Source organism: Sinohyriopsis cumingii, chromosome 18 (assembly GCF_028554795.1).
Source record: "Sinohyriopsis cumingii isolate HCF-2022 chromosome 18, ASM2855479v2, whole genome shotgun sequence".
Classification (NCBI taxonomy): Eukaryota; Metazoa; Mollusca; class Bivalvia; order Unionida; family Unionidae; genus Sinohyriopsis; species Sinohyriopsis cumingii.
The window spans coordinates 22,948,594-22,970,929 of record NC_142978.1 but is presented as its reverse complement, the minus strand read 5'-3'; the positions used below and the strand labels follow the sequence as shown (position 1 = coordinate 22,970,929).

The 22,336-nt window shown below is 33.7% G+C and overlaps 1 protein-coding gene across 5 annotated transcripts in view; it reads right to left on the bottom strand.

Annotated features, from left to right (window-relative positions):
* Window positions 1-661: 661 nt before the first annotated feature.
* LOC149776215 (plexin domain-containing protein 2-like) overlaps window positions 662-22,336 on the bottom strand; it is a 151,554-nt gene continuing 129,879 nt past the window's right edge. For all 5 annotated transcript variants that reach the window (XM_089942587.1, XM_089942589.1, XM_089942591.1 and 2 more), the window contains 3 exons: window positions 18,539-18,605; window positions 14,576-14,709; window positions 662-10,590 (listed from right to left, as the gene is read on the bottom strand). In XM_089942587.1, coding sequence (XP_089798713.1) covers window positions 10,489-10,590; window positions 14,576-14,709; window positions 18,539-18,605 — 303 coding nt within the window. In that variant the 3' untranslated portion in view covers window positions 662-10,488. The remainder of the gene's footprint in view (window positions 10,591-14,575; window positions 14,710-18,538; window positions 18,606-22,336) is intronic.

Sequence of the window (22,336 nt, the reverse complement as noted above, 5' to 3'; positions counted from 1 at the left end):
CATGGTGTTTGCATAGGTTACCTAAAAAAAGCTGAAATATTTAAATGTTGCCTGAAATGCACCACTGCTCTTTAGGTGAAGATGAACTTGCAATATAATTTAATATTCACTAATGTAATATTTGACAAGCAGAACTATGCACATTGCTTACTTATGTACTGAACTACTATTCCTAGGGCTGTCAAGAAAATCAAGAATGGATATAGTGCTAGTCAGGATAACTGTTATAGTGCCTGTTAGGAAAATGTGTTATGGTACCAGTCAGGAAAACTGTGATAGTACCAATATTGGCTGATGTTCTTTCATGTGACATGTTATGGCTGGTTTCATGGCACTGTGGCATACAATATGATAATGTTATTGTTTCAAAATGTGCATTTTGCAGTTGGTTCTGGCTTGTGAGTGTATATGGCAATGTATGTTTGTGTGCATGCACACATACATGATTACACATTAAAGAAGTTTCCATCAAACAGTTTCTGTTTCACCTGTTATTCAGCTTAAAAAACTGTAACATAAAACTATGAAAGTATAATGTTAACTCTGCCACCCTCACTGTCGTGATGCAATATTTTGGTCTCATTCTCTCCAAATGTGGAAAACACAAAAATACTTATTTACATATCACCCACTAATACATGAGCTAGAGACAATGCAAGACTTGTATAAAAAAAAATATTTATTGAAGTAACAAGAATTTACATCTTTGATATGAAAAGACATGTACAGCTCACCAGAGTTAAAAACAATCATATTGCCTGACCAATTTTTTTCGACTGATATTTCTCTATCATTCAAATCGCAGTTGTTAAAAATGTTGATCAACACAATACAAAAAAACAGCAATGATCTAGTCAGTGACACTAGGATTTTTGAATGTTCATTCTTTATTAAATAAATGTCCTCTATAATAATGTATTCCATGAATTATTATCTCTATGTATGTCCCCCCTGCACTGTATTCCAGGAATTATTATCACTACTAATGTCCTCTCTGCACTGTATTCCATGAATTATTATCTCTATTTATGTCCCCCCTGCACTGTATTCCATGAATTATTATCTCTATTTATGTCCCCCTGCACTGTATTCCATGAGTTATTATCTCTATGGATGTCCCCCCTGCACTGTATTCCATGAATTATTATCTCTATTGATGTCTCCCCATTGTATTCCATGAGTTATTATATCTATTGATGTCTCCCCATTGTATTCCATGAGTTATTATATCTATTGATGTCTCCCCATTGTATTCCATGAATTATTATCTCTATTGATGTCTCCCCATTGTATTCCATGAGTTATTATATCTATTGATGTCTCCCCTGCACTGTATTCCTTGAATTATTATCTATATTGATGTCCCCCCCTGCACTGTATTCCATGAATTATTATCTCTATTGATGTCTCCCCATTGTATTCAATGAATTATTATCTCTATTGATGTTCCCCCCCCCCCTGCACTGTATTCCTTGAATTATTATCCTATTGATGTCCTTCCAGTACTTGTATTCCACATACTATTGTCTCAACTGATGTTCTCCTTACACTTGTATTCCACATAATATTGTCTCAACTGATGTTCTCCTTACACTTGTATTCCACATACTATTGTCTCAACTGATGTTCTCCTTACACTTGTATTCCATACACTACTGTCTCTACTGATGTCGACCCGATAAAATTTTAAAGTTGAAATGTACCTTTACTCTATCTAACTGTAACAAAAATCTCGATGTTAAGATCATTATTCGTGAGATCTGAGGAGAAATTGTAATATGTGTAATGGGTGAGGAAGGTTTGTTTATCCAAATTTAATCACTGCTTCACTCCTTCTTTCTGTTTCTTGCTGGATACAATTTCTCCACAATCATCTTGGCAATGTAAGATATGCCATGTGTTAATTTCTTGTCTAAACAGGTCTGATTGTACCAAGAGTGGATACCTAGTTATTGAAGATTTTCAGTAATTATGTACCAAGTGTCAGATAAGTTTTGTCATTTGCATTATACAAACAGTGAAATGTCCACTTAAATGGAAATCAAAATATATAAAAGAAAACAAATTCCTACCATTCAAACAGATATGTAATTAGAGCCTGTACCAGGGCAATAAAGTACTACTTGTATATTACTATTATTAAGTGGGATACAAACAACAGCTGGTGTCAAAATATCAGTATATTTGTTCCAATCATATGCATTTATAATATATAAATGATCTGAAAATGGTTTTAATCAATAATTGATGAAGAGAACATTTATAAATGGCTGAAATTTAACTGTTGATAAACCAAGCGATATATAGGATCCTTGCTCTGGGATGATTCTGTACCTGGCAGATATAGCATGGCACTGTGTCAAAAGTAAACAAAATTGCTTGAGTAAGACTGAAGATATGGTCTAATATGGCCTAAGAATATTTTTAACCAATGAGTTAATGAATAAGCAACAGAATTTAATCAAAATGTTTAAAAAGTGAGTTTACAAATTAAATGTGATCTTCCTTTGCATTACTTTGTTTGCTTTGAGTACACACAACCAGATATGTATATAAAAAAGAGTGAAAAAATAATTAACATACGTGTACAATACTGTTTATGTATATCTGTATGTAACATGGCATATATAAGTTAGATAAAAAGAATTAGATACACCCAAAAAAGTAATAATCACCTCTGCAAGTAAACAACTCTATACATATAAAGTACTCTGTTGCATACCACAAATTCTATACATATATCATATTCTGTTGTATACCACAAAGTCTATACATATAAAGCATTCTGTTGTATACCACAAATTCTATACGTATAACATATTCGGTTGTATACCACAAACTCTATACATATAAAGCATTCTGTTGTATATCACAAACCCTATACATATAACATATTCTGTTGTATACCACAAACTGCAAAAGTATGTCACTAGTGAACATTTATTATCAAAAATGCCAATATTTATTTAATAAAAATCAGTCTTGTCGAATACAAAAGTGGCTACTTGCTAAATAATTAAAAAAAAGTTAAGTATTTAAAGTGACTGACTAAATATATGGTGACAAGTTATATATGGAGAAAAAATATATAAAGTGTTACATTATATCTGAGGAAAGTTAAATTAAATGTGAGGAAAGTAAATAAATCAATATGGAAATATGGCAACAAAACAATTACCAAAAAGTACTAGTGAAAAAACTGTTATTTCTTAGAAAACAATGTCTGGAAGCGTCAACAACATGCAACTAAAATATGTTGCTGATCAGAGATACAGCCAACTTCCTGTTGAAAAAGTGAAAAACAAAACAATACAGAAATAAAAACAGATACAAAGATGACCCTTAGCCCCTATCATGTAGGCCAGTGGTCTCAAACACGTAGCCTGCCATGCCATTTCAATTCAGTATTTGGGTAACATGCAGTAGCTATGATTGAAGTAATCTATGTTTGCAAAAGAGGGATTGGATGAAATATAATTTCATTACTTTATTATGTATATAAAGTGTATTTAACTGAAAAAAATGTAAAGATTTAAATTACCAGCCTCAGAAAAGTAAGAACTGCAGCTATCCGTGCTTATGCAGGCAAGACAAAAATGCTTGATTTCATTCATAATAGAGCCCCAGACAAGTAATAACTGCAGCTTGTGATACTAACGCAGGCAAGACAAAAATACGTGTTTTGTTCATAACAGAGCCACTGTTACCAGCATTAGAAAATAACTGCATCTTGCCATGCCAATGCAGCCAAGACAAAAATGACTGATTTTGTTCATAACAGTCAATTTTATGAGCCTCAGGAAAGTAATAACTGCAAATTGCCACGCTTATGCAGGCAGACAAAAATGTCTGATTTCATTCATAACAGATCAAAAAACACTTACTAGTGTAACATTAGTCATGAATAAGCTTAATCACCAATATCATAGACACAACATAGTGAATAATATATAAAGCTCTGTCTAATTCATATAAAAACAACAAGAAAAACTGATTAACACATCACAGAATGTATAGCGAATCTGATATGCACCTTGAAAAATATTGATATCAGTTAATTTTTTAAATAAAAAATATACCAATGCCATTTAAAGTTTATACAATGTAACACAGATTTTTTTGGTACAGACATACATTGTAATGTAAATGAGAGAGACATTCTTTTGCCTTATTGCAGAAGAAAAGTACATTGTTTTTATTTAAATAATTAATATTATACAATTATCCATGATCATCATTAACCTATAATTTAAAAGGACCCACATTTACTAAATTCTTCTTTTTTCAATTTTCAGTTTGAACTTTTATTCAAAACTCTGGAGGTTTTTTGCATTTTTATTTTACTTCTGTGTAAAGGTACATACTTTCCATGCAATAGGAATTTTTTTTTCTCACTAAATGAGGTAGGTAAATATAGTGAAATATAAATTCTCTCAATCTACTTACAAACATGGGCTTTTGAAATGGACTGTTGAGAAATTGCATAGACAAACAAGGTACATATACTGTATATACTGGCAGATAAATCTTATTTAATTGAAAACTGCATGGACCCAGATCTGGTGTCAGGAACAATAGAACAAACAACACAGACCCTGATATGCCAGCACATTATGCCTAACCCTGATCTGTTAGCATATTATGTAATGACAGATGATGGTCTAAGTTTTCTGCAGTTTGACTTGGCCTATAAGAGAATCTATATGGTACAGCCAAATGTAGAAGTAATCAAGTCTTATTAATTTTCTTCTCAAAAGCTGACAAACTTTGTTGGGGCTGTTCAATTAAGACATACATGGGACCCAGGGAAGGCACTTTTAAAGTAGGGTATTTACCCATATATGCAATTTAGAATTTTCTGATCATTTTAATACAAATTCTGTGAAATCAAAGTACCCTGGCATACATGTTTAAAAAGCTGCCTTCCCTGGGTACCATGTATGTTTAAATGGAACAGCCCTTGCTTGGAAATGCTAGAAATTATTTAAAATACGAAATACGTTAGCTTAAACCAAGCTGTATGTATATGTATATGTATATATATACACACACACACACACACACACACACATATATATATATATAAAAGAAAAGAAAAATTTCTTCAGAATAATTACTGATCCAATGTTCAGCCCCAACCCCTTCCAATAATAGATATAAAAACTATGGTATAGAGAACAAATGAAGAATCAGTTCAGTAGTTTTGATCTTTTAGATTTTCATGAGATTCACAAAAAGCAAATAATACAGCAACAAAAAAAGTGCTCAAGAAAATACATTGAAAATAAGGGCATTGATAGCTGTATCTGGCTTGCATAGATTTTTTTTAATGAGACCTGACACATAATATATAATCAATATATCCCTTAAGAATACAAATCTAACATGTCACATGCATCTGGATTACAATATCCCATCAATTAGCATTTTTTCAGTTTAACTGGACACACTTTCTTCCTTTGATAACTTCATCATCTTGCAAAGAATATACTGTATATATTTACTTATGAGTCCAACTGCAAATTGCACATATCAGATCTGCTGTTGCATAATGCACTGTCAGGATGGGTCTGTGCAGTTTGTTTTGAGTAATCAGTAGAACAAACAGGATAGACCCTGATCTGCAGGTGCACTATGCTATGGCAGATCAGGATCTTTGTTTTCAGTTTTGCTTGACTTCTAAGCGAGTATACATGGTAACTGATTTCAGCTGGCACAGTATTTCATGCCAAATCACATTTGAGAAATCCTATTGTATTTGAGTTGAGACTCAAATAATGGGAATATATCCCCTAAAAGAACTGTACAAAATTTATGAATCGTCATCATAATACAGATATTCAGTATGACACAATTGTAATGACACAATTTTGCAATCTGTTCACCATTTAATAAATCTACAAACCTAGAAAGGAAATACAATTAAATAAGAAATAAAAGTTTGACTGAAGTTAAGCTCATTTGGAAGGTGAGATATAAATCCAAAAGATGGGATACAGATCCATAAGGTGGGATATAATCCAAAAGATGGGATACAGATCCATTTGGTGGGATATAAATACAAAAGATGGGATACAGATCCATTAGATGGGATAAAAATACAAAAGATGGGATACAGATCCATAAGGTAGGAAAAAAATACAAAAGGTCAGATACAAATTTAAATAAAACAGTCATTAAAGTAAGCTCCAACACTTCAAGGTAATCTAACTTACAAAGAAATGGATAAAGTCAAGACTCAGTAAATGATATTTTTTTTGTTACAGATTTTCTGCATAATGCTCAAAACAGATGCATCCATCTTTTTAAAAAGCAAACATTTTAAGAGATATTATGTCAACATAATATTATCACCATGATAAGTGACTGACAATAATTATTCCAATAATTGCATGTAAAACTTGCTGCCCCAAAATATGATTTTGTTCATTTTTTCCTTCTGAGCAAACATGAAACTGCTCATTGTACCTTATCATAAAATTTGTTTCAGATTGCCCTTAAATATGTCAAACTAGTTCAAAAAACATTGTCATCTTGCGGGTCTCAATGATAGCAAGCATGTTACTAATTATAATCCATATTTAATTATACCAATTATATGCTACATTTAATTCCTCAGATTATAAAATAAATACAAAAGTGACGAAAAAGCTACAAAAACTGTGATAGCAAAACCTTTAAGTTTCCCCAGATATGGCATTAACTCTTTGTCTGTGATATTGGTGGCCATATTTGCCGTTGCACTGTTGAAATGGTATCTGATTTTTTTGCTGTTTGTTCTATCTGATTATACTATTAAAGCCAAATCAAAGCATTTGGTGTGATTGTTTATAAAAACACACACATGGATAACAAAGAATAATTTTAGTGAAGGGATGAGTGGGGTTGCAGACATCACTGATGGTCATTGCTCAATAGCCCACATTTTATGGGAGAAAGCCGATTTTATTTTATACATTCTCTGAAATCTAGTTTAAAGACAGATGCTAGAGACATATCAGCTGAATTACATTTGACGTTCTAATGATGAAGAATGAAGTCTGTCTACAAAGGACACTCTAGCAAGTATCAAAATTTGTCCATCATGGTCAAATGACCTCTATATAGAGGTCAAAATCAAAGCAAATATTAGAAAAGGGATCTATACTGTCCAAAATGAGCATTTCACCCCAAAAAAATTCATTCTGGACTTCTTGAAATTTATTTCCAGCTTAAAACTGACCAACCAAATGTCTTAAGTCTTGAAATAACTTTTTTATTAGCTATATCTATATCTACCTAATATATAACGTAATTGCAAAAGCTGGATGTTAAGACACCAGACTCTGTGTGCATGTGCGGGTATACATATATCTTAAATCACAGAAGTTTCCTTTTATTTATCTCCCTCTCCCACCCCACAAAACCAAAAATTAAAATGAAAGCCACATAACATTGTTCCTTACATTCTTGTTATTTGGCCAAGGTTAAATGATATTAACCATCACCAATAATATACATCACTGATGAATATAATGAATATAGACATGGAAAGACAAAGACAGGCTCAGTAAATATGATACGCAAAGATGATAAAGTATTTACATGTTCTGCCGTTTCATACTGTTAAAAGGACTCAATTATTCGTACCGTATATACTCGTGTATAAACCAAACAATTTAGGAAAAAAATAAAAGCCTGAAAAAAGGAGGGTTGGCTTATCCTCAGCAAAGGTCTAAACTTGAAAAAAAAATTGTTTTTTTGTTGTTGACTGCTGTAAAATCTTGGGACATGACAATTTTTTTCCCCGTGTCTTCAGACTTATATGCAGGTTAAAAAAATATATTTTCAGTGCCCCAACACTTACTAAACTGTTATAAGCTACTATGATTGTTTTTGTTATTATTTTGCATGAGTATATAAACTGTTATAAGCTACTATGATTATTTTTGTTACTATTTTGTATGAGTATATTTTCTGATTTCTCCAGCATGAAATTAAATGACTTCATAATTCATGGGCTGGTTTGAGTTTACCCAGGAGACCAGGCTGTATGATAATGTACAGTTCTTACAGAGTGCGAGTCAGGCTAACCACCACTTAAAATACTCCCAAACATATTAAATGCATATTTTGCTTTATTCATTGTTTTGATCAAACTGCATTCTTCCAGATACAATTTCAGCTAATCATTAATAGCCGTTTCATTTACATCGATCCGCATGCTCATGAGTTACTCTTTTTCAAGTGATCCTACAAAGCAAGGTAATCATATTGAAAAGTTACGTTTAATTGCGCAAGGCACATAACCAGCACATATTCACACAACTGTTACATGTTCATGAAGGAACTGTAATAATAAAGGCTAAAATTCTGAATATAGATTGACTAAGATCATCATCAATCTATTTTAGTTTTGTGTTTTGCTGAACAAAATCATAATTTTCCACACAGTGGAATGCTGGTTGTTTCAGTGTCCCCTTTGTTTATAGTTGGCAAATTTGTCATTTGCTTTCTAATAGTAACACAGGCCAGTTAATCGTTAAAACATGGCGACTATACTTCGAAGTGTAATTGCCTTCTACTACACAATATAATCAAGATTACCGTAGCTTTGTAAAACTGTGTAAGATCACTTACAACAAAGCAAAATACAACTCGATTTTTACATTATTACAATAATTTTCAAAGCATTACTTCTGAAACTTCATTATTGTAGTTTGGAGATACCAATAATGTTTAGTGCAGTGGTGCCAATGATTTGAATCCAAGAGCTGTGCTTTATTCAGCGGGGAAGTACTTCATTCAGCACATGTTCCAACCTACAATGTACATGTGGTGGCACCATTATGTAAATATGCTCACCAGTCTAAATGCAAGTGTTGAACCAAACCCTATTTTTATTCATTGTTGTCATACTGGGATCACATCTTAATGAGTTCGGTATTGTCAATTTCAGGGCAAAATAAAAATGTAATTACTGGTGCATTAATACAAAAAGTCTAATGCATTAACGCATAAACAAACAATAATTAACTTGAGTCAAAAGGGAAAGGTACTGTTACAGCAACCTGCAAATGCTAAATTTTTGTCATTGTCCAGTCAAATTATACACAATTTTAAATTAGGCTGAAACAGTAAGAAAACAGAAAATTTAATAAATTTCTTGATGTCTCAAACGAATTATATTAACTTATAACATTTCTATGTAATAATCATACATGCCTACCCCGAGAGAAGTATATGCATAACTTTTGCTTACACAAGTTTGCCTAAATGAATGCATTTAGAACTTACCACGTGCGTCTTGCAATGTCATCGTCTTGGACTCGTGTGTCAGTTTATGGGCAGGTCATGCACTTTTTAATGTTTATACCTCTGCAGTTTGGGAGGGGCGGCTTATATGCGAACGGGCTTAAATGCGAGTATATACGGTATTTATGGGGAAAAAGTGGAAAACTCATTCAATGTCAAGATCACATGAAAATTTAATTCCTGTAGATACTGTCAGACCAACCACATTAAAATATAAATTATCTGAATGAACCTTACCATATTTCCCCAATTACAAGACCACAAACGTAGTCATTTGTAATTAGTCATAGTAAAGGATCAACATTTGAAAATAAGTCAATCCATTAATTTGGGTCCCACATATTGTAATGGAAAGTATATATCTGTTAATCATTGAGATGTGATGCAAGGTACAGTTACTGTATGTACTTGCTTATAAGTCAGGTTGAACTGCAAGCAACATAGATCCTGATATGCCAGCACATCATGTGATCCAGGTCTATGTTATAGGGTTAAATGATTACTACTGACAAACTTTAGAGACCCTAATCTGCCGACACATTATGTGCCAACAGATTTGGGCCTATGCATTCTGAAGATGTTCTTAACTTATAAGCAAGTATACATGGTAATTGTTGTTATTATTCTTCAGTGCAAGATCTTTCATACTTTTCAGTCTTTGGTATGTCTCTTAATATCTTTTCTCCCAAACCTCTTATATGGACTTAACAAATAGCAAACCTCATGGCTACTTCTTCAGAAAAACAGTATCAAGTATGCCCACAGGTCTTATTATTGGAGAAATATGGTATACTAATATTTCCTTCAACAATATGTGTGGATTGTCCCCATGACCAAACCCTATATCTCAATGCTGACAGCACTTATTTAAAATAGCATGTTACTGGGCAAATTTCCATTCTATATGAATTAAGATAGTTGATTGTGATCCAATGTAAATTTTGAATACTACTGGTCTATCTATTTGCCTTCATCTCTATGTGCAACAATGAACTACCCACCCAAAAAGCAACTTGTTTCCATGTAGTATTTATAATTCCAATTTCAACAAGATGAAAAGCACTCATGTAGTTAAAACAATATTTGAAGAAATTAAAAAGCTGTAGCCATTTTCTCTGCACCTAGGGTATATCCCTCCTGCTGCTGTGAATATTCTGTGTATTTTTTGTGTCCACAGAAAACTTGTTCCTATGGTTATGCTTCAGCCTCCACCTTGTATTTATCACCACCTGACCCAGATGTGTTCTTCCAGAACCTGATGTTGGCCAGTTTTGCTTTCATCTGACTTGGGCGATGCTGTAAAAGAGATGTAAATTGTAATGACCCTGATCATTAAAACTGATGATACTACAGTAGTCTGTTTGACGTACATGTACCATGACTAACCATAGTATGTTTGATGTACATGTACCATGACTAACCATAGTCTGTTTGATGCACATGTACCATGACTAACCATAGTCTGTTTGATGTACATGTACCATGACTAACCAGTCTGTTTGATGTACATGTACCATGGCTGCCATATAATCTGTTTTATGTACATGTACCATGACTAGTTATAGTATGTTTGATGTACATGTACCATGACTAACCATAGTCTGTTTGATGCACATGTACCATGACTAACCATAGTCTGTTTGATGTACATGTACCATGACTAACCAGTCTGTTTGATGTACATGTACCATGACTAACCAGTCCGTTTGATGTACATGTACCATGACTGCCATATAATCTGTTTTATGTACAAGTACCATGACTAGTTATAGTCTGTTTGATGTACACATACCATGACTGCCATATAATGTTTTATGTACATGTACCATGACTAGTCATAGTCTGTTTGATGTACATGTACCATGGCTGCCATATAATGTTTTATGTACATGTACCATGACTAGTTATAGTCTGTCTGATGTACATGTACCATGGCTGCCATATAATCTGTTTTATGTACATGTATCATGACTAACCATAGTCTGTCTGATGTACATGTACCATGACTGCCCATAAAACTAAAGACATCTGGAAAGAACAGTGAGTTTAATAAAAAGGACATACACGAAGATATACATTTTACAATTTTTAAATTTAAAATGTAAAAAATTTTTCTTTGTACTCTAAAACAATAAAACCTGCGATGAGCAGAAAACTGTAACGGCTCCAGTGGCCTAGTGGTTAGATCGTCCACCTCTGATGTGGGAGGTCATGGGTTTGACTCACAAAAATGGTCCTAACAGTTGCCTCGCTTGGCACTCAGAATTAAGAGGTTAATGTTAGGACTGGTCATCCTCGTGTCCGGATAATGTGACTGGGTGGGACATCATGCTACATGTCTGCGGTATGATGCCCCAGTGCTAGGCGTCACTATAAACTACCACAGTGCAGACATTGTAGAGATATGCATGGTTCCCACGCTTTTCTAAAATTAAATTTCCAGGGTTTTTCCAGAATTAAATTAATTTTTTCAAGTTTCACATAAGACCATTACTGAATGGAATTAAAGATCATTTTACATAGATTATAAAACATGCATTTTCTAAATCTAAAGATGGTTCTCTTTCAAGACTCTCCAAAACATCTAAGCCAGAAAAGATGATCATGTACAAAACCACAAAATGTATCACACAAAAGGATTTTGATTATATTCCTATAAATTGGCATGTAAAGTCATTTCAATGTACATTATAAAAATTTAAACTTTATTTTGCTGACCTGCATTATGTTGCTAAGTGGGAACAACTTAATGAACATAAATTAGTTTTGTTTTCCTTTCAAACCTTTAATTCCAAAGAAGATTTTTCAAACAACAAAATCTCCTTAAGACGATCTGGTTAAAAATCCATCATTTAAAAAACATTTTCAAAAGGGTTGATTTAAATTTTGACAATAGACCTTCAAAATTATATTCTGTTGTATAAACAATGACTGAATTTTCTGTAAAGTCAACCTGTCTTCTTGTAATTCGTTGAACCAATCCCCAAACCCATATTGATACAGGGGGTCGAATCGTTTTTTTAATATATAATACAAGGGACAACATTTCTCATTTCAGCTGAGATTCAATAATTTGGACTACAAATTTGGTTTAAAATGAATAGCAGTTCATTTTCTAATAAAAGTTTCCTACGAATATTCCCACTCCATTTTTCCATATTTGGACATGTCAGTTGGGGTGTGGGGTCATTGCAATTGCATAATGAAAATTTGGAATTTGCCACCACTGTACGGTAGTGACACATGGTAGTCACTTACCAGTGGGCCTAGAAAATTTAAACTTGTGTTATATCGAGTTATACCTGCATGAAATCAATAGGAAAATGATTTATTTTCTCAGAAATGTCAAGTATTATAATCTTGATGTCTTTAATCCGCTGACAGACTAGACAAAACTATGGCATTGATGAAACCTGACACGGTACTTGACATCTGCATTACTAGTCCCTTCGCAATATCTCAAATGATGACATCGGAAGTCAATTAGTCACGTGATATCAACAACAAACTCCATTTTAATGTTGTTGTAGAGAAATTCAATTATATTAAATGAAAGTCAGATACTTTTTGCAAAAACATGCGATCTGATTTATCAAGCAGAAAGCACATGTCAACATGGTAGTCACGTGTTACAACAAAACTACAGTTGTTCTCGGAATATATAAATATAGAAAAAAAAATTGTTCTTTCATTTTTGAATTTTTATTACAACCAATATAAGACTTTCATTTAATATTTTTTTAAAATACATTTTTTCTAAAACATATGAAAATCTGGGTTAGATTTGTGTACTCATGCGACTAGCAATGCAAATCGTGAGTACCAGGTCACATTTCATCAACGCCATATTTTTATCTTGTCTTTCAGCAGATTAAAGACATAACGATTTTAGTACTCAAAATTTCTCAGAAAATAAGTAATTTTCATATCGATTTCACTCAATGTATCACTCGATCTAACAACATTTAAGTTTGCTCGGCCATCTGATAAGTGGCTATGCTTTGCCACGACCATGTTGGCCTCTTGTGATGCTAGACTGGTTTTTATACCTTCCATGTAAGAAAAGATACGGATATCAAACTGACTTGGAAAATAAAAGTCTACTAAACGAATCTAATCCACTGAGTGTTTGGACTGACTCAGCATGTTTATTGCAAGCAACCAGATGATCCATACTACACCCTTTTAATATTCTGGTCAGAAGTCGATAAATTTAACTCATGATCAGTTTAGTTACAACTCGATTATATGACTGTTTCGGGTGTCAAGTGGTTTTTACCGACTTTCATCAATATTTGTGAAATTCCAATACTTTTCACGGGGAAAAAATTATCACTTCTCCCGACTGTTTCCCGATTTCCAGGCAGCATGGGAACCTTGGATATGACTTAAAAAATGTTAAAAATCCAAATCACACACACACACACACACACACACACACAGACAACTGTCATTTGCTGTGCATGGATCAGCTTATTATACAAATGATCTGTCATGAGCAACAATCTGGTCATGACCTTCAGGCAAAATGTGTATTTCAACAAAACTAAGAATGATTGCATTTCAAAACCAGATATAAACACTATTATAACCATAATCTATGTGTTATCAGTATGATTTCACTCCTAGTGCCTGTATCATATTCTGGCTGTTAGTAGTGACTGTTGGCCAGATATTAATCCAAGCATTCTGGATATTTGATACCAGAGACTGTCAACAGGTTCACTTCTGTTATTTATCTTCCCATGTTTAACTGAGCCTGGGCTTCTTCCTGCCCTTGGATAAGGCACAGATGTTAATTAAAATCCCTTATCTCTGACCCTTACTAAAACAGCAGAGTGGGAGAGCAGGCAGTTATGTAGCTGGGCTTGGTACTGTAAGTAAAGGTTTGTTTTCTTTTTTTGTGAAGATTTTAGCTTTATTTTTCATAAAGTTGTAGGACCCTTACTTGGTGTTTGTGTGTCCTTTGAACCCGAATGCAACACTGTGGTAACCACAATCCCTGCGGAAGGTTTGATGCAGTATCGTATGTTATGGACCATAAACCATACTAAAATACATGTCTCTAGCTGTCACTGGCAAAGTCATCCATACAATGATTAACCATTATTTCTTCAAAGGAAGCAGTCATGGACGTACATAGTTAAAAGGTTGGCATTGTCTCTTTACCTGCTGTGAAAACCCGCAAAAATGGCAGGAGTTCTATACGAGTAAACAATATGGGTAATTGTCACCTGAATAACCCATGTTCTGCAGTATTTATTAGCGGAATAATTATTACCTCCATGAGCCAAATTCCAGAGGCAGAGGTTGGATTTCTGTAGGCATGGACAAACCATGCAGCCAAGGCACCCACAATGATTATGACAATCACGACTACAGCAATAACAATGGGGAGGCTGGATGCACTGTGACCTGGAAACAGAAAAAGCTTCTTTATCAACAGAAGGGTGTATGGAAATTTCAGTCTTACCTGAAAATGATGATGTACCCCTAAACAACCTCCCAAAACATGAATGACCTTTAAAAACTACAACACAAAATTTTAACAATGACACTGTGCAGTGCCACCTCCAAAATCATCACTGCTGGAAAAGTGGAACTTAATGTGGGTCAGACAAAATTACAGTTAATAATAAGAGTCCCTCAAAGGGACTGATGGTATACTGGCCAAAATAATTTCCAGGTATCCAAGATATAACCATATCTTCTTTTGATATTCTGCAACAATGACAATGTTGGATGTAAAATTGGTGTCATCAGCATTTATGATCAATTAAAAGATCATGAAAAGATTATTGGTTAAAACCCTGTCAATGTTCATTCAGGGGTAGCTATATTAAGATTTTCAAAATGGCCATCATAGTAGCAATATTGGTTGTATGATTGGCACCATTTTCATTTAGACCCTACCAGACATCTCAAGAAATCTTTTGGTGGAAAAGAACATTTTAATCCATTCTGCAATAATAAGATTTTCAAGATTGCCCCATAGTAGTCCGATCAGCAAAATTTCCATTTAAGACCAACTGGACATCAGAAAGAGTGCTGCAGAGAAAACCCATGTCAATATGACTTTCCATTTATGATCAGCAGTGACAGCACATTCAAAACGGCTGCCATGGAGGCCATACTGGATGTAAGATCAACCTCATTTTCACTCTGTACCAACAAGATATCAGATGTGTTTTGCTAAAACCTGATGTTGATATGACCATCCATCCAGTAATAGCAATAACAAGATTTTCAAAATGGCTGATTTGGTGGTCATATTGGAGTCATCAAGACATGATAAAGAGTCTTACAGTGACAACAAATGTCGATAAGACTTTCCATTTAGGAGCAGTAGTGATACCAAGATATTCAATATGGTTGCCATGGAAGCCATACTGGAAGTTAGATTCAAACCAACCGTTTTCACTTAGGACCAACCATACAAGATTTTTAACAATGGCCATCTTTGTGGACATAATGGAGGTAAGATTGCTACCATTTCCACTCAAGCCCAACAAGACATTATAAGAGGCCCGATGCTGATATGATTTTTTCATTTAAGAAAAGCAGTAATAACAAGATTTTCAAGATGACTGCTATGGTGGCCATATTGATGTCAGGCAGGTACCATTTTCATTTAAAGGCCAACTAGATACTATAATCATCAATATTTGGCTATCCAATTGGCATCTTTTTTATTTAAGACTAACCACACATCATTATAAGTATTTTGGTGAAAACCCCAAGTTGATATGACTGTCCATCTAGGAACAGCTGCAATTAGAGGATTTTCAAGATGGCTACTCTGATAGCCATATTATAGTCCGATCAGCACCATTTTTAATTTTGGACCAAACAGATATCATCTGACATCTTCTGGTAAAACCTTATACAGATATAACTTTTCATTTTAAAGCAGTCGCAATAACAAGATTTTCAAGATGGCTGCCATGGTGGCCATATTGGATGTCAGGCAGGTACCATTTTCATTTAAAGGTCAACTAGACACCATAAGAATCATCAGTGACAACCCCATTCTGAAACAGTAGTGATAACAGCATTTTCAAGATGACCACTGTTGTCACCATAGTTTATGTCAAATTGGCACCTTTTTCATTTAAGACCAACTACACCTTGCAATTTATGTGTATAAACTTTAACAGTCTACAACAAGTAGAACTGAAAATATCTCAATTTACCTGGATCCTAATTAACAAAAATATTTTTTGGAAAGAAGAAAAACAGTTTAATGCAATGTTTAGCTAGATCACAACAATATAACAAAAGACCCCCTTTCTGTCAAGCCAACCATTTATTTAACTTTGAAAGAAATACAAAAGGATGGAACAATTATTAGCATTTTGCTTAATCTAACAAGTTTTAAAATTGATCTTAAACCAGGTTGTTGATGGATGTTCTGAAAATGTATGGATGTGCAGGCATGCCAAAGTGATTACTGTATTGAATTTGTGCCAAGGCAGTCTCTGTAATAAAGGCGGGCTCAAAGAAAATCATTAACCACACTGCATAACAGTAATATCACTAATTAGTGGAGAATCCTTAATGTTATGTGATATATAGAATCAGCAGACACTAAATTTACAAAGCTTGTTGAATAATACAGTACGCCACTAGCTGCTTGCATAGAAGTTCAACTTGTTTGATAAATTCTGTTTCACATGAACACAAGTGGATGATTCTCTACATACCTTAGTTTCACAAATATTCCCTACCGTATATGCTCATGTATATGTTACAGCCAAAAGCAAACTACTTATACCCAGAACTGCTTGTGCATTCTGTGCCTGTTGGTTTCTGTGCAGTTTGTCAAAGGTAATCACTAAAACAAAAAACAGACCCTGATCTGCTGGCTCATTACACTATGGCAGATCAAGGTCTATGGGTATTTTTGCAGTTGGATCTGACTTGCACATGATTATGTGCAGCACATAGTTTTTGTTTACAACAATTACTATTAACAATCAACAAAAATAAGTCTTAAGTTTTCATTTGTTGCTGATATTATGAGCACAGGTAGATCAAAAACAAAAAGTCAAATTACATAAAACACAAAACTTGATCTCGTAGCGATGGATGCATTTCAGGGCACAGTGAAACTCATGTCGAAAAAACCAAAGATGGGAAGTGTGTAATACTGAAAATCCAACTCGTTCAAATCTCATCCATGTTAGGTGCAGGAAAGCTTTATTTGAAATGAATAATTTCTTACAAAACTGTTGAAAAGCAAAGTTATGATTGGCAATCAAAGAGCAGCATAATTCTTCAAAATGATAATATGAAAAACTTTATTTGAAATGCAATATTTCTTACAAAACTTGAGCTGTTGAAAAGCAAAGTTATGATCGGCAATCAAAGAGCATAATTCTTCAAAATGATAATATGAAAAACTTGACGTTAAACTCATTTAAGGTCTCAATATTATAAAGCTGCATGAAATCCAAAAAAGCTTTGTAAATAATGCCATGTAAATTTTTTTCGAGAAGATGGCCAATCTGTGTTCATGTCTGTGTAAAAAAAAAAAAAGTTTGGAATATTCAGGGGCCATAATCTGGGTTCGAATGATGTATCAAATTACACATACCAGGCAGTTTTGTGACTATTGTGCCATGTGGTATAGTAATAAACCCAACATATTCTAACATGATGTATTATCAAATTACACATACATGTACCAGGATTTGTTGCTAACCATGAGGGAAAGTAAAACAAAATCGCAAACAAAACATAAATCAGAGTATTTCTTTAAAGCACCAACCACAACACCATCTGCTGACTTGCTGGTATTACATTCTCTGTATGCATGGTGCTTACCAGTGGTGGCTATCTATACCCAGCTAAAAACATTCAGAACTGCCATTTCAGGCACCTTTCAGAACTGCCATTTCAGCTTCCTTACAGAACTGCCATTTCAGGGTAGGTGTCAGCATTTCTATCACACATATATTGTCATGAAATAATTCACAAGCAAAAGAATGTACAAAAAATTACTTTCCTCACTAAATTCACTAAAATGGTCCAAATGACAGAAAAGGTGTCCCACATGCCCTTGTCTACTGCAAAAATGCAATTAGTCAATATATGATTACATAATAATTCACACCCTACTGGCAAATGAAGATCTGTGGTTAAATGGGTCAACTGGAATATCTGTTAATTGGAATATATATTTAACTGACCTGTCTTACTTGGACAGAAAGTTGAACCTGAAAATGCACTTAACCATACTTACCATCACCACTATCTGACTGTTTTCTTGGGGCAGCCACAGGGATCAAACTACAGTTGCTGGATCCAGACTGTAAAAAAGAGACATACAGAATCATACAACTTTATTCCGTTTCTAGTCAAAGTGTGAAATCATTTGTTCACAACTGGAACATCACAAAGCCATTTCCAAAATGTAGAGAAATAACTGGAATACACATAACTTTGACATCTTTGGTGATTTGCCTTCAAGAAAAAGCCAACAATGTTCAGACTGTGACAGTCTGCTTCCACAACCATGTTTCTGCTATGATCCACATGTAGTTCTCAAAGGTGGAAAATTACATTTGAGGTTTCTTTCTCAACCTGACAGAAATGGCTAAGGACATTAAAATTACATAATTCCAGGGTTGTGTGTTCAATGTTCATCCAGGCCACCAAGTCTGCCATGCAAGTATAACCTTGGGAAAGGCACACTTAGCTCCCATTTCCTCAACAGGATGTAACAAATAGTGTGTTAAAAGCACCATTAAAACCAACATTAACAAAAACAAACTCATCCATGTTACAGTGTTTGCACATCAAATGTTCACTACATATCATATATACTCACATACAAATCGGGTCCAAATGCAACAGCACTGACCCTGATCAGGCTCAGCATTGTTTATTCTACTGATTACTCCAGACAAATTACATACACCCTAATCTGCCAGTGCATTATACGAGTACAGATCTGGATCTATGCAGTTTGCAACTGGATCAACTTATATTTGAGTATACCAATATCTACTTGTAACAAATAAATCTCATGGTAAATAAATAAAGGTTAATATTCTGATGACCTTCGGGATTTGCAATTCACTTATTTTTAGTAACCTATCAACCTATTGCATTGTGTGTTGGGTAGAGTTACTGTTTGAAAAGCTACAGTCCACAATAACAATTTTTACTTTCATAAATGTAAGAGTTGTAAATTATCCAGTGAACCAATATATCAACAAAAATGAACTCACATCAGTGTCCATTATAACAGAGGTCTCGATTGTAATCTGACTGGGGGCAAATCTATGATTTAGACTTTAAATTTACATACTGCATTTCAATGGCCATCAAGTAGAATGAAAACATTTAGCAAAACATTGAATAAATACATATATAGTATAATGCCAACATTTACGATATATAATTGCTTCTAAGTCCAACTGCAAACAACATAATCCCGGATCTGCCATCACATAATGCACCAGAAGATCTGGATCTCTATTTGTTCAACTGATTACTCCTAACAAACTGTGAAGACCCAGATCTACAGGAACATCATGTGATGGCAGATCAGGGCCATCTGTGTAGCTTGTAGTTGGACTAATAAGTAAATATACACTGTAGATGAGGAAAATATATATCGAAGACATGTTTGTTTAAACTGACATCAGTGTTTCATCAATTCTGAAAGAGAAGACAAGATTTATATTAAAGCATTCCCCAGTACTGGGCCAATTGCTGCCATTTAAAACTTTTAAAAAGTAAAACATTTCAATTTTGAATGATTTTTTTGTTGTTTTTCTAATTATATCTTGAATACGAATATAGATTTTTTTCTTACCTGACACTATTAATTAGTACCAAAATCCAATCATTTATTCTTTACTAAAATATTGATAAAGATTTAAACCAAGGTCATCTGGAGTAAAGTTACAGAATGAGGGCTATGGTTCTTCACTGGGCATAAAAAAGCATTGACAGGCTATACCCCTTACCCATAATGCTAAGCAGTTTGCATAAATGGAAGGAGTGTTGATGATTGTTTACATTGCTGTGTGTTAGGAAAATGGGTTTTGCTAAAGACTGATGACTAAGTTTGAATCAGAAATTATTCTCATCTAAAGAATGTACTGTATATACAAGCTTATAAACTGCATCCAACTGCAAAACAACAAAGATCCAGATCTGCCATAGCATAATACATCTGCAGATCAGGGTCTATGTTGTCTGTTGTACAGATTACTCCTATCAAACTGCACAGACACATACATGCCAGCACATTATGTGCCAGCATATCTGGTAAGTGCAGTTTGCAGTTGGACTTATAAGCTAATATATACGTTAATGGATGAATTTGATAGTTTTTACACTTGTCTAGTTAAAAGATCCCTGCATAGTTTATAATGATTAAAGACTAAGAGAGAGAATGCTGTTGGTGATGTTTCTGGAAGCTTATTTTTCTCTAAGTCTTTAGGGTCAGAAAGATGTAGTGACCTAACAAAAGCTGCTAAGATACTTATTTAGGTATTCTAGGGAAATGAAAGAAAAAAAGAAACGGCCAACGCAACAACAAAAAGCAAACCTACATATTGCTACTTTAGCTACTGATGGCTAAAAATATAATACACTGAAGAAAGTAAAAGCAGACACACATTGTCAGTAAGAATTATAATATGATAATTTGCAGTGCATCAGTGAAATCACAACATTACAAAGTGCTTGTTTTTACACTCTTTGTTAGTTGCAAATCCATATTAAATATATAAAAAATTATTTTTTCAAATTTTCAACAAGAACCAATTCAACATAATAAATTTCTTTAAACAAAAAGTTGTATATTATATACCAATTAAACACAATAAATTTCTTTAAACAAACTGTTTTATGTACCAATTCAACCCAGTAAATTTCTTTAAACAAAATGTTTTATGTACCAATTCAAGACAATAAATTTCTTTAAACAAAATGTTGTATGTACCAATTCAACACAATAAATTTCTTTAAACAAAATGTTGTATGAACAATTCAACACAATAAATTTCTTTAAACAATCTTTCATCATGCTGTACAGTACACGATATTTCCCACTTGTACATAACTTGGTCGCTAGGTAAGGGAAGAGCCTAACAAAAGGCCCCAAGTAAACTATCTTCCCAACATTATATCAATTATTTAACCCAACATTAAATATTTCCTAACAGAATGGCACAATTATTATGTAGACTTTCTCGCTCACACTCAATTCATCCAGGATGATCCACAGAGTCACATAATTTTCACATTTGAAATTATAATTCACAAATTCTTTTTAGGTTTGTTTCTTAAGGTCATTGTTTTCTTTACCTTTGGTAATTAAATCTGAAATTTTTCAAGAGAAAAGAATACTAGGGTATTTTTTTTGTTATTAAAAGCAAACAATACAAAATACAAATTTCACATTTATGATTGACGGCACTCAACATATGAAATACCATAAAACAGTGCACAGTACCTTTGACAACATCGTTGACAACTGTTTCAGGCACTTTAGCATAACAGAAATGTACTGAAAATGTACTGAAACTAGCATCTGTTGAATGCTATTTTATCAAACAAACCCAAACTTGATTCCAAATATTTAGGAATTTCAAATGTGGCAAAGTGTTTTTGAAATAAATCAGCCAATATAAACACAATGTTGGATTCAGGGTCACTCATTTATGGTGTTGCCCATAAAAAGGATAGTTAATGTAAAACAAAACAGAGTCACATTCATACATCTTATCAAACAACACTGGTCAAATTTTTTTAATGTAAGAATATGGCAAAATATTGACTTAAAACCAAACAGGTAAAATATGATAAAATGACACCTTGTAAACAAGACAGGTTAAATATGAATAAAATGACACCTTGCAAACCAGACAGGTTAAATATGAATAAAATGACACCTTGCAAACCAGACAGGTGAAATATGAATAAAATGACACCTTGCAAACCAGACAGGTGAAATACGAAAAAAAAATGGCACCTTGCAAACCAGACAGGTGAAATATGAATAAAATGACACCTTGCAAAC